General features: G+C 43.4%; 1 protein-coding gene across 2 annotated transcripts in view; it reads right to left on the bottom strand.

Annotated features, from left to right (window-relative positions):
- Nucleotides 1-8,349, bottom strand: part of LOC119160999 (protein zer-1 homolog) — a 214,168-nt gene extending 205,819 nt beyond the window's left edge. Inside the window, exon 1 of one of the 2 annotated variants that reach the window (XM_037413298.2) lies at nt 8,212-8,349. Coding sequence is in view for 1 of the 2 variants with exons in the window: in XM_075880180.1 (XP_075736295.1) it covers nt 5,639-5,678 (40 nt within the window). In the remaining variant the exon portion in view is untranslated. Of the gene's footprint in view, nt 1-5,638; nt 5,763-8,211 lie in introns of those variants that run through there. The other variant, XM_075880180.1, reaches the window with a different exon arrangement.
- Between the last annotated feature and the right edge of the window lie 5,576 nt (nt 8,350-13,925).

A 13,925-nucleotide genomic window follows, 5' to 3' on the forward strand; every position in this document is an offset into this window, starting at 1 on the left:
GTGTCACTACACACCAAATGCCTGCTTACGCAGACCCCCCTGCGGGGGCTTGCCAAGAAAGAATCGCCCACAAGCATGGGTAGTAACATAAAAAAAATATGAGAAAGCAAAAAAAAGCATTTTGAACTAAGAGCTTAACAAGAAAAAACCACAGAATTATTACGAGGCCTTTACCACCCAAGGTTTTTTTTACCAAGCACCTAAATCGAAGTGTACAAGTGCACCTTCACTTCACCCCAACCAGAATGCAGGCCACCATGGCTGGGATCCAAACCCACACTCTTTTGTGCTTAGCAGCTCGCAACGCCTTAGCCATAACTACCTCTGGCAACAAGAAAGCAAGAGATATGGTTGTAAAGGGGGTTTATTGAACAAGCCGAACAAGCGGGTGGTAGCTCGAAAAGGAACACAGGTGAACCAAGATGAGTGTACTCGATCACTGATCTCGTGGCTTCTTCTATGACGATGATAGTTTACCTGACGCTATCAATGTCTTTTTTCTTCATTATAATTACCCCCGGCGAAAATAATTAATCCATCCTGGCAATCTAGCAGGTGGGAAAAAGCAGGTTGAAGTAGGGCTTGAGACGGTCTACATGAACGATATCACATCCACGCCAACAACGTTCACCCAATGGCGTGAGAGGTTCAATGGCATAGTTCAGGGGCGATGTATGCTCGACCACACGGTAGGGGCCATGATAACTGGAGAGTAGCTTGGGCGATTAACCAGGAGCACAAGGCAGTACATGCCTCTATACAAGTGCTCCAGGAAGGAACATGGGTGCAAAACAATGGTCGTCATCGCGGGTCTCCTTCTGGTGCTGTTGGTCGGCTGTAGTAAGCTGCTTAGCCAGCTTGCGACACTTTTCTGCGTAACGAACGGCTTCCAAGACAGTGCGCATTTAGAGGGATCTGGCGTGTACGGCAGCAAAGTGTTGATGGTGTGCAATGGGTGGTGACTGTACAGGAGAAAAAATGTAGAAAACCCAGTAGTGACTTGCGCAGCGGTGTTATATGCGTAGGTCACAAATGGAAGGACGAGGGCCCAGTTTGTTTGATCAGAAGTGGCATGCGTTGCGAGCATGTCACCCAGAGTACGATTAACTGCTCAGTCAATTCGTTTGTTCGTGGGTGGTAGGCTGCGGTCTTCCGGTGTACAATATGGCACTGTTGAAGAAGTGCTAGGATTACTTCAGAGAGGAATACACATCCACGGTCACTGAGGAGTTCACAAGGAGGGCCATAATGAAGCACAAAATGATTGAGGAGGAAAGATGCAACGTCTTGTGCTGTTGCTGTGGGAAGAGCAGAGTTTCTGCGTACCGTGTAATATGACAATGACGAAATATCAGTGGTGCTGCCTAGAAGTTCGGTCAAAGTCGCAATAATAAAGGAGAAGTTGCGCACTAACCGGTGAAAGTATGAGCATAACCCTAAAAAGCTACATAACTTCTTCACAGCCGTTCGTCTGGGGAATTCGACGACAGCACATAATTTAGTCAAAATCTGGAAGTATACCATCTTTTGGTATGACGTGACCGAGAATTGTGTAATATGGTTCACAGCCACGATAGCCCATCGTTTCCCTGCCATTGTCAATGGCAGTGGTCCGTACATGTCAATTCCAACAAAGTAGAATAGGCGGTCTGGGCATGGAAGTGGTAGCAATGAGCCTGTTGCAGGATGTGGCGTTTTTTCCACCGCTAACATTCATGGCAGCCGCGAATGAACGGGCAGACGAAGGTAAACATTCCACGCCAGTAAAACCTTTTTCGTGGGCGCTCGTAGGTTTTGAAAACACCGGCGTGAGCACATTGCTGGTCGAAATGAAACGACGCGCAGAATGTAGAGTGCAGCATTCGGGGAATGACTAGTAGCCATTTCCTACCATCTGCTGAATATTTGCACTGGTACAAAAGGCCATCCTGAATACTGAAGTGCGGAGCCCGGCAGTGCATGGTTCGAGTTGTTGGAAGTGTTGGTTCGTCAGATAACACATCAAGAAGCGAAGCAATCCATCGATTATTGCATTATGCAGAAGAGATGGTGTCCACCTCAAGAGCTGACAACGTGTCGTCTGAGGGAATGAAACAACGTCAAGGGATAGTGGAGACCACGACAGTGCATCAGCATCGGTATGCTTGCGGCCGGAACGGTACATTACACTGATGTCGTATTTTTGAAGCCGAAGAGCCCAACGGGCAAGATGACCAAATGAATCCTTGAATGAAGACAGCCAGCATAATGCATGGTGGTTCGTTACTACATCAAAATTACGGCCACAAAGGTATGAGCAGAACTTGAAAAGCGCCCAAGCGATTGCCAAGCATTCCTTCTGGGTAACGCTGTAGTTCGATTCAGACTTAGTGAGAGTTCTGCTGGCGTATGCGCCATCTGTGTGGACCTCTGTTGCCGTCGTAGGATCGAAGTGACGCAATATTGGTGGCGAAGTGAGGAGACGACGTAGGGTGAAGGAGGCTTGGTCACACTCCGAAGACAATGACGAAATATCAGTGGTGCTGCCTAGAAGTTCGGTCAAAGTTGCAATAATAAAGGAGAAGTTGCGCACTAACCGGTGAAAGTATGAGCATAACCCTAAAAAGCTACATAACTTCTTCACAGTCGTTCGTCTGGGGAATTCGGCGACAGCACATAATTTAGTCGAATCTGGAAGTATACCATCTTTTGGTATGACGTGACCGAGAATCGTAAGTTGTCGCACAGCAAAGTGGTAATTTTTAAGGTTGAGCAGGAGGTGAGCATTCTTCAGGCACGTGAGGACGTGTTTCAGGTTCTCGAGATGTGTTGGAAAGTCTGGCGCAAAGACAATATCGTCAAGATAGCCGAGACATATTTGCCACTTCAAACCCCGAAGAACTAAGTACACCATGCGCTCGAAGGTGGCAGGCGCATTGCAGAGGCCGAAGGGCAAAACATGAAACTCATATAGACCGTCAGGTGTCAAGAAGGCTGTTTTTGGTCTATCAGAATCGGCAAGGGGTACCTGCCAGTACCCTGAACGTAAATTTAATGATGAAAAAAACTCAGCGCCTTGTAAAGTATCAAGGGCATCGTCAATCCTGGATAAAGGGTACACGTCCTTTCGAGTGATCTTATTTAGGCACCCGTAATCCACGCAGAAGCGAATGGAACCATCCTTTTTTTTTGGATGGTTCTATTGGAAGCTTGGTGAGGGTGTGCCTGACGTACTGCTCTTTCTTTCTTTATTTATAAGTAGTGCCTGTCTTTTGAATTCTGTTTTCAAGCTGAATTGCATGGCACCTTTCATGTTCTTTTCAGCATTCATAAGTCTGTAGAACGATCTAACGAAAGGACCATCACGCAATCATGGAAACGTGGTTAGGGACTCACTTTTCTCGAAGTCTGAATTTTCCTTCGATGCACTATTCCCGATACTGACCTTACGTATTGTCCAGCAAAATCACTTTTAATATGTCGATACGAAATATTTCAATGAAGCACACTTAGCAACTCTACTGCTTCCGATTTTTTTTTTTTTTTTTCACATTGTCAGCAAAACTTAGTTTTACGCTTCAGGTCATATGTGGGCAAGCATGAGCATGTGGCCTAAAGTTCAAAGTGCTTACTTTTGCTTACTTTCAGATCAGGAGTAACCAAGTTCAAACACTGACCCCAGAGAGAAAATTTATTTTGGTTTATTTATTAGTTGTCTAGCGCACACCAGCTATGATTGAGGAGGGCTTTTTTTAGCCCATCACCATGATCAGCTACACAAGTCAGTCAATACAAGCTTCACCATAAAAAAGCTGGTGGTTTTCCTACCTCCTCGCATCTTTGCAGACTAGTGATGCTGATTTACGACTCGTGCCTACATGTTCATAGTGGCACACTGGTCATGTGACTGTTTCGGGGTATTTATGACAGAGTGCATTACCAGCTGTTCCTAACAATTGTTATCGGCTAACCTAAAACTCTAAACCGACTGCAGCATGGAGCCCGTAAAGCTTGATATGAGAAGCAAAAATTATGGATTACTGGTTGAAAAAAATTTACTCAAAGGTCATTGCTACAGCTTAGAAGGTGAGCTAGTCAGCTCTGGATCAAGATAAATATTTAACTGCCCAAAACAACAATGGGCAAAACTCACATGCAACCCACACATGCATGCTCCATTTGTCCATCTCTCAGCTCTGTTAAACATTTACCGCAACCAAAGGAACTGTCAGAATTTACCGCAACCAAAGGGCTTGACAGAATTTCGTCTGGTCGGGAGGCGGCATTGCAAAAAAAGACGAAGCGCCGACCACAACGAAAATCCTTTAAAAGAAAAAAAAAACAACCAGTTTTTGTTTTCAAGTGTTTTTATTGTGGTCGGCGTTTCGTCTTCTTTTTCAATGTGTTCGGTGTATGCAACGTAACTTATTTTATAGTCTGCGACATTTTCACTACAAAAAAAACATCTCAGCTAACGTCAGCGGCATTGATGGCCGATACCAAGTACACCAACCCTTTGCACACTGACACCAGTGAAACTGCCCCCAATCTCTAGTAAGTGCAAGTCATTTTTTACTTTTTACTCAGCCCTTGTGCTGGAAGAACATTATCTTGCTTAGTTGTGTAACAACTTAACGGCATGAGTTCAGCTGTAGAAATAGTCTCCTCTAGTTCAAAGTAACAGCATGCTACTGCACTATTGGACCACGCAAGGAGGATAAACAATCCCAAGCAGTGGCTACAAGCGCTACTCAATTTGTCCAGCAATACTTGGCAAGCCAGGGAAGCAACAGTTAGCTGACGAGATCTGATTCATGAGGATTTATTTCTGAGCCTACACAACAGAATGGAGCTTTTCTTCACCCTTTCTTTAAATTCCAGTTTCATAAGCTACCCGATTATCAATTTGAGCTGTACACAACATTAAAGTGCGCATACAAAGATGCTCTTGATGTACGAAATGGTACACTTGAATACAAGCAGGTTCATCACAAAAAGCCTACACGAACACACAATTCTGACATTGAAACTGGACAAAATAAAACACTTTACTGCTCATTGAAAAGAAAACAAAACCCTGAAACCAGTATAGGTTTTCAGCATAATCTCCATGCACCAACAGAGTGTGCGTATGTATGTAACGGATGAGACATGGCGTCAGTCAGAACACCAGTTTATTCTGACCCTTCCTCTTCCTCATCTTCCTTCCCCACATTCACCTGTGAAGCGTCACATGTATACAAAGCAATGGTAGCACACATAAAGAAATGAATATTTTCGAGGCCATCGTTTTGGATTTGTACTCCACCAAATAATGACAATTTGGGTTTCAAGAACGTCTTGATGAATGACTTTACAACATTCTATCCTGTGTAAACAAAGAGTTTCCTACAATACTTACTAGAGGGAAATCTGGTGCTAGTGTATATGAGAGCTGCAACCCATGCGGCTGCAGTCGGCATGGGAATGATGAGTAGTACACAGATTTGCCTCGTCCTCGTACATTTGACTTCATCTGGCATTGCGTAGCCTAGAGCCACTTTCTCGAAAGATGAAAATCGGCAACGGTTCAGCAGTTCCACTTCACTGCAATAGGCTTTTAGACCCATCAATTCAAATTGGTTTGCAGAGTGCACAATAAGTATGTTCCAATACTCACCGTAGACAGCTAAATAGACGGTGGCCATCTTAAGTCCCATTCCAATTCTCACGTAGCCGGAAAAATAGGCAGTTCCGAGAAGACCACATCGTAGGCAAACAGGATGCAGGCTACTTTGCTGTCTAAACAAGATGGCGGCTAAGCAAATCGCTCAGATAGATCCGAGTCTCGCTGGATTGGTCGTCTGCACACAATCAGATGGTTCTCTAGAAGCTCAATGAGAGTAACATTTAATTTTTTTAGATTTCGACATGGAATAAGCCAGAAAATGCAACTGTTGCATTTGTTTATTTCAGCTTCAACGTGAGGTGGCGCCTCTTCGCATAAAAACTGTCTAGACATGTTCCAATTTTCGGACAGCAGTCAGCGTAGACTGTCTATGTTCTGTCTAAGAATCGAAACACACTCAATGATCCATTCTTTTATCCAAAATAAATGCAAAAACGCAAGAATAAACGAAGCCACAAGTTCGTTCGAAGCCACACGTATGATGTAGGCAAGTTTGCGTACTATATCATTCCCACGGTGACTGAATGATCGCAGCACCCGAGTCCCCTCTAGTTAATTTTAGGAAACTCTATGTGTGTAAACACCCTCGATAGAGCTGTCTTGTTTGTCCATAATTAAAATTAGAGCTATGCCAACCGGCACCTCTGCCCGATAGTGATAGCACAGAGTTCTTATTCTCTGCTTGCATCACCTTGCAGTCACTCCCTTTGGTTTAAAATTGTGGCTACCAAGTGAGAGATAACGTAGCTACTACGCTGCACACACTTTTGCTCATTTACATATAACCTAGCCAACTGTTCTTGGTATTGCCATCATTAAAACTGGTAATCAACATTTGAAGGATCTCCACCAGCTTTTTTATTCGCTTTACCAACCTTTCGTATATATCTTAGAAAATACAAAAGAAGTAAAGAAGTGTACATTTAAGGGCTCATTTTTTTTTCGTCAGAAACAATATCAGTAAGAAATAAACAATGATGCCAAGAAAGGTATAGGAAATATTAGAAACAACTGTAATGTGAATGTGAACAAAGAAAAGTGGATGAAAAGATAACCTGCCACTGGCAGGGACCAAATCTGCGGCCTTAGATCAAGTAACACGTCCGACGCTCTACCACTCAGCCACGGCAGCAATCATCCCTCTATCCACTTTATAACGTATATATGTGCATTTAAACACAGAAGTTTAAATGCACATATTTAAACGCAAACTAACAATTACAGCAAAAAAATTATAGGGAACGTAAGGAAAGTGGAAAAAAAGATAACTTGCCACCAGCAGCAAGTTGTCTTTTCGTCCACTTTTCTTTCTTCCCATTTCAATTATTCTAATAACATCCCCTATACCTTCCTTGGCATCACTGTTTCTCCATTCTTATTAAAAGACGTACAGAATATTCAGGACACTTTTTTAATTTTTTGCATGTGATTACATGTTCTATTATTCATACACATCTTGCATTTTAAAAAAATGATAGGTTTACCTCTATCGCCATGAGTGGTAATAATAAATCGAACTTGAATCTGAAGACTTCCTGAGAGCAAATAACAAAATTTTCAAAAGGCATAAGTTTTTAAACTCTGATCAGCATATCAGTAAACCAGCAGTGCTTTTCCAAGTAAATCAGTAACACTTTTAGCAAAGATCAATATCATTGACATTTGCAGCCATGCCACACCATCAACAAAGTTTTACAAACGTTATATGGTTTATATAAGAACCCGCGATATACGCAGCTTTAGAATAGAGTACACAAAGCTTAGCATTGATTAGTTTTTCGGCACCCTTGAACATGCATCATATGCTATCCTCTTAGATACTCATGTTACGTGACGAAAATAGCGTATGTACCAAACGAATAAAAACTTTGCATACCCTATTCTAAAGCTGACTTAGCTAGCATCTTAATTTGAGACCAATCGCACGCTGCTGATATATTCGTCGTTTTTTTTTTTTCTTTCGCGTGGTCTTCTCCGTTTCTTTTTTTTGCCGCGGTGTAAAAGAAAATCCTGGTTTGATGCGACAACACGCAGACGATATGCAACTGGTTCACACTGAGATCAACAGTGTGTGAGTTGATCTCAGCAGGAAGCCCATGCTTTGCAGTACAATGTTTAAAACATTCTAGATGAAAACCGGTTGATCAACCGATCCAGAATGGAAACCAATCGCGCACTGACAGGCGCTACGGAAAGTGACCGCTGGATGAAAATTGGCAGCGATGACAGTTCATTCGCGAACAGTACACAATGCGTGCCGTGCACACGCCATCAAGCAAGGGCCCATGCACATAGCCGATACGCCGACTTGAATGTCATCCCTGCAACACACGTCGGGCTCTAAACGTAGCCGCAAAAAACAATCTGCCCTAACCTCTTCTTTCAGACTAGAGGCAGGCCGGATTACACTGATCCATAGTGCTTTCACTCGACCCCACTACCCCTTAGCAGACAGGTTATACAGGCACGCGGTAATCAACGCACCTGCGTCAACTTATCCGTTCCTCAGCGCGAATAATAAGGGGTGTTTTGACAGCGAGAAAGAGACAGCAAAGCGTGAATACCCCAGTTGGTGGGACTGTGGAGGATGCCTGCAAAATCTCGAGCACCAATGAGCGGTGGTGGGGGGAGTCGGGTGGACTGCTGTGATGCCTTTCGGTCTTCGTCAGCGGTGCTCGGCACTTCTCAGGCGCCAAGCGAGGGATCCCGAGAGGATCTTTCTCGGCGGTCCATACACGAGTCACGAGACTGCCTCTTCTTTGTCGATCCAAAGAACACCTCGATCTTCGTTCGCGAGATACCAGACCACTGTTGCAGCTGGTTCACACCGCCACCAACCACAACACCAGTGTGGCCTGCTGCACTTCGAGCTGCTGCGCCAAGAAAGAAAAAAAAATGAATAAACGTTCGTTCGTAGCTTTCTCAACCCACGCACCTTAGTGCGACAAATTTTCTGTCCTTCCAATTGTTCTAAAACTATGCATTAAAAGGATGTCATGGTTTGTTTGCGTTCTGAAAGGAGCACCAACTTTCCTCTCGTGTAGCAGACGACCATTGCGAAACTCTGACTTACGTCGCTGCTGGCAAACAATCATTTTTGTCTCCTTCATTAACGTTCTTATCGACTCGAATAGCTTACCAATGACATCTAGGTTTCCGCCGAATTTTATTTATTCATTTTATTTACATAATACTGCAGACCTTAATTGGATCCATACAAGAGCTAGGGCAGCCCATAAATACCTTCACTGCAGAAACCACAACGAAATAAAACAAGTTTAAAAGACCAAAAGATAAAAAATAACAATAGCATCAGAACAAAACAAAAGTAACAATAGATAACATAATGAGCACGCATGAACATTACATAATATTCCTACACGATTGATGGTCAAGTGGCTAAGGTACTCGGCTGCTGACCCGCAGGTCGGGGGTTCAAATCCCGGCTGCGGCGGCTGCATTTCCGATGTAGGCGGAAATGTCATAGGCCCGTGTGCTCAAATTTGGATGCACGTTAAAGAACCCCAGGTGGTCGAAATTTCCGGAGTTCTCCACTACGGCGTCTCTCATAATCACATGGTGGTTTTGGGACGTTAAACCCCACAAATCAATCAATCAATCGAAGACAGCAATAACACGTTTTATATACTCAAGAACAGTAAAACTAAAGAACGAAGGGTTAATCAATGTGACATTGTTAATAACATTAAATAGACATACGTTCAATAGAATCGACGTTTGTAATTTGCGATACCTCCTGGTTATTCCGATAGAAGGGAAACTTAAATAGGTTGAGTTCTGTTGCAGTATGGCGTTAGAGAAAAATTATGACAATGCCTTGTTCGACGTGCTGTAAGTGCATGGGGACACATAAGCCTGTGGGTTAAGGGAGAAGCAATTGTTTTTAAGTTAGAAAAGAAATTTTAACCGGTGTATTTTCCTTCGGAGTTGTAAAGTCTGAATATTGTGATGTACCATTAGGGCTGTGGGAGAGTCATATATTCTATATTTAGAGAAAATGAACCTAAATGATCGGCGTTGTATCGATCATCTCTAATGCATTAATGTTAGCTTTTGTGTAGGGGTCCCATACGATGCAAGCATATTCAAGTTTTGGTTGGATTAGTGATGTGTAAGCCAGAAGTCCAGTGTCACGAGAAGCATGTTTTAGTTTGTGCCTGAGGATACAAATTTTCTTGAAAGAAGAGTTACAGATGTTGGAAATGTGGTTATTCCAGCTTAGGCCACTGGTTATTGTGATTCCAAGGTATTTATATTGGTTTATACTTTGGTGAGTGGTTATAATTATAAGGAAACAAGGTGCAATGCGCTTCCATGCTCAATAAAGGGCTCTATTATGTGCATCGTGCGCTGCTACTTTGATTTGTGCAGATGGCGCCACTAACGGCAAAAAAGTCATGTTTGCGGGTGGTCCGGACCAGCGTTTCTAGATATATGTTTGGTCGGGACTCAGGGTTAGCATGCCGGAGTAGAGTGACCTGGAATGCGGGGGAGTGTCCTTCCTCTGTGGGGAGTGTCCAAAGCATAGAGTTAATAGACAGACTCTTGAGAAAAAGCTCCCCATAGGGGTGTGGCAGCTTGGGCTAGTTGGTATGACATGAGGATAGTTATAGCGCGAGAACAGAACGACGACACAGAGACAAGAAGGAAACGAGTGCTAACTTTAAACTGAGTTTATTGCGCAGAGCGTGAAAATTAATTATATAGAGGAGACAGTATACCATGTGACGAAAACTATGTGTCACAAAGCGTCACTGAGTAAGAGAAAAAAAAAACAAAAGCACAGAAAATGGCAAAGAAAAGTCTATACTGAAACGAAACAGAAATGTAAAAGTCCAATCAATCTAATGTTTTCGGCTTTTCAATTGACATAAAGGACCTTTACTACGCACTGCCTCATGATGAGGTATTGGAATGTATAATTGATAACATAGAAGTCTTCGGGGAATGGAACTTCCAATTAAAACTGACATCAGTGCGCAAGATTTTGTTGACCTTGTTTTGCTGTATCTTACCTCTACTTTCTTTCAATGGAATGATTGCATTTATCGGCAGAAAAAAGGTGTTTCAATGGGCTCATGCATAGCAGCTCTACTCAGTGATCTACTATTGGCAAAAAAAAAAAAATGGGGCAATAAACTGCAGAAAAAGTTAGAGAGCATGCATGTCGTCAAAGTGTTCAGATACGTGGATGATTTCTTGGTTTCTTATAAATTGTAACCCTTCTATGCTCCACTCGATTGTGGCTCAAACGATGGGTGTATTTGCAAACTGTTTAGAGCCTCTTTTGTTGACACATGAAATGCCCAAGAATGACTTTAAGTTACGCTTTTTGGATTTAAGAGTTTGTTTTTTAGCTCACAGCACATTTGTTGGAGTTATAAACCACGTGCGTAGAAACCTTTACTTCCTTTCTTCTTCCGCTCACAGCAAGTTACTTAAGCGAGGCATAACACGAACCTGTCTTGAGAATGCCTTAAATAGGTCGTGCGTTATCAACATCGCTGCGAGCTTCAAATCTCAAGTTTCCCGGCTTAGGGCTTCGGGTTTTCCTGAGGCGTTTATCGCTTCCGTTGCTGATACTATCCTGCGAACTAATAGGGCAGGTGGTGGCAGTGGTTAAAAGAGGAGAAAGGCACCTAATTTCCTTTCTATTAGGGCAGAGCAGATGCAGCGACAAGATTTGAGCAACACGCGGATACAGAGCGTGAAAGGATAGCCATGGTTCTATACGAACACCAGATATCACACAGGCTCAAGAAAATCGGAAAACGAGTGGGAAGTCGTGTCTTGTTCTCTGCACCATTCAAATTAATCAGCCTCACCAGATCTACAAACCTCCTGAAAACGCAGTCATCCATGGAATGTATAGAGTTCAGCAAAAAAAAAAAAAAAAAACAGGTATGCGGCATGCTCCCGGGAAGTTGTGCCCCCCTTTCATGTGGTGCTTGTTATGTCGGAACGACCGGAAGTTGTCTGAACGATCGACTGAGAGAACACGCTAACAATTTTAGAGACGGGAAAGATGGTTTTCTTCCTCAGCACTGCACTGAGTGCATCTGTGTCCCCCTATTCAAGGACACAGTGACGCTGTACAAGGACAGGGATGAGCGCACGCGAGTCATCGTCGTGGCCACGCAGATGGCACACGAATACGTGTCATGCGTAAGCAAGCCCTCCGTGCCTCTTTCCTAGACGGAACTAAGGTTCCTCGAGTGTGGCAGCTTGGGCTAGTTGGTATGGCATGACGATAGTTATAGCGCGAGAACAAACGACGACACAGAGATATGAAGGACACGAGCGCTAACTTCCAACTGAGTTTATTGCCCAGAGTGCGAAAATATATAGAGGAGACAGTGACCATGTGACGAAAACCATGTGGCACAAAGAGCAAAACATGAGTGAGGAAAAAAACAAAAAAACCAAAAGCACAGAAAAAGGCAAAGAAAAGTCTAAAAGAAAACGAAACAGAAAAAGGTTATATAACTACTTGCGCACACCAAAGCCTTCAAGGGGTTTGTAGATTGAAACGCAGTCATCCGTTGATGACTGCGTTTTCAATCTACAAACCCCTTGAAAACGCATGCAGTCATCAACGGAATGCAGAGTTAAGTATAGAAACAGGTATGCGGCATGCTCCCGGGAAGCCCCTTTCATGTGGTGCTTGTTATGTCGGAGTGACCCGAATGTGTCTGAACGAATTGAGTGCAACTGTGTGACCCTTTTCAAGGACGGAGCGATGCTGTACAAGCACAAGGATGAGCGCACCCGAGTCATCGTCGAGCCCGCGCAGATGGCACGCGAACAGGTGTCTTGCATTATTAGCAAGCCCTCCGTGTCTCTGTCCGAGAAGGAACTAAGCTTGGTCCTAGAAGGTTTTGGATCGCGCAAGTAGTTATATTACCTTTAATTTTCTGTTTCGTTTTCTTATAGACGTTTTTTGCCTTTTTCTGTGCTTTTGGTTTTTATTTGTTTTTCCCCTCATTCATGTTTTACTTTTTGTGCCATATGGTTTTCTTCACATGGTTACTGTCTCCTCCATATATTTTCGCGCTCTGCGCAATAAACTCAGTTGGAAGTTAGCGCTCGTGTCTTTCATGTCCTTCTGGTCTCTGTGTCGTCATTTTGTTCTCGCGCTACAACTATATCGTCGTTCCTCGAAGGTTTCGGTGCGCGCAAGTAGTTATGTTACTTTTACTTTTCTGTTTCATTTCCTTAAAGTATTTTCTTTGTCTTTTTATGTGCTTTTGTTTTTTTTTCTCTTACTCATGTATTGCTCTTTGTGCCACATGGTTTTTGTCACATGGTTCACTGTCTCTTCTATATATTTTCGCGCTCTGTGCAATAAACGCATGAATTAAAACCCATAGAGTTTCCTAATATACACTAGAGGGTACTGTGGCGCTAGTGTCTATGGGAGCTGCAACGCACGGCGCTTCAGCGAGCATGGGAATGATGGATAGTACACACATATGCCTATTTTTTGTACTTCTGGCCTGCTTCTGGCTCCGCGTGTGTTCGTGTGGCTTAGAGCTGTTATTTTACGAAAAATAAATTTGCAACTGTTCAGCGTTCACGCTTCACCACCTTATTCTTCTAGACTTACCTTTCTAAATAGGGTCACGAAGTTTGAAATGGTTGAATCTTTCTTTCAAAACAAAACCGTAACCAGCAATAAAAGAAGCCGCAAGTACGATTCACAGCCCGCAAGTACGAAGACCAGGTAAATGTGTGTACTTCTTAGAGGTGTGCGCCAAGGCGATTTCGACCGGTGGCGGCGTGGGGGTCGTCCAGAGTCGGCGGCGGCGGCGTTGTCGGCGCGCGCCGGTTTTTTCATCGGTGGCGGCGTGCGGCCAATTTTCGTCGGCGGCGGCGGCGTCGGCGGCGCAGAAACCGAAACTGAAAATTCAAAAGGCTCTTCTGCCACAGGTTACTGAATTCGTTGAAATTCAGAGATTTTCATCCAAATAGCATAAATGACAATACACAGGTGTGTCGACATCCCGATGAATGCAAAGCGTTTTGTAAAGTAGTTTTTATTTTGCTTTCATAAAAAAATAACGCGTATTTCAATCTATGTCCATGTTCTACCGTAAATGTGCAGCACTTTGCTTTTTTTTAATTTAAGAAGCAGCAGTTTGTTGCTGTTGTTGGCTACGTCATACTTTATGAAACCTTCTCTCATTGAACAATGAGCAAGCAGTGACGCACGTCACTCATTTCGCTTTTTCCGAATCTGATCTTACTTTTACACTGT

Source organism: Rhipicephalus microplus, chromosome X (assembly GCF_043290135.1).
Source record: "Rhipicephalus microplus isolate Deutch F79 chromosome X, USDA_Rmic, whole genome shotgun sequence".
NCBI lineage: Eukaryota > Metazoa > Arthropoda > Arachnida > Ixodida > Ixodidae > Rhipicephalus > Rhipicephalus microplus.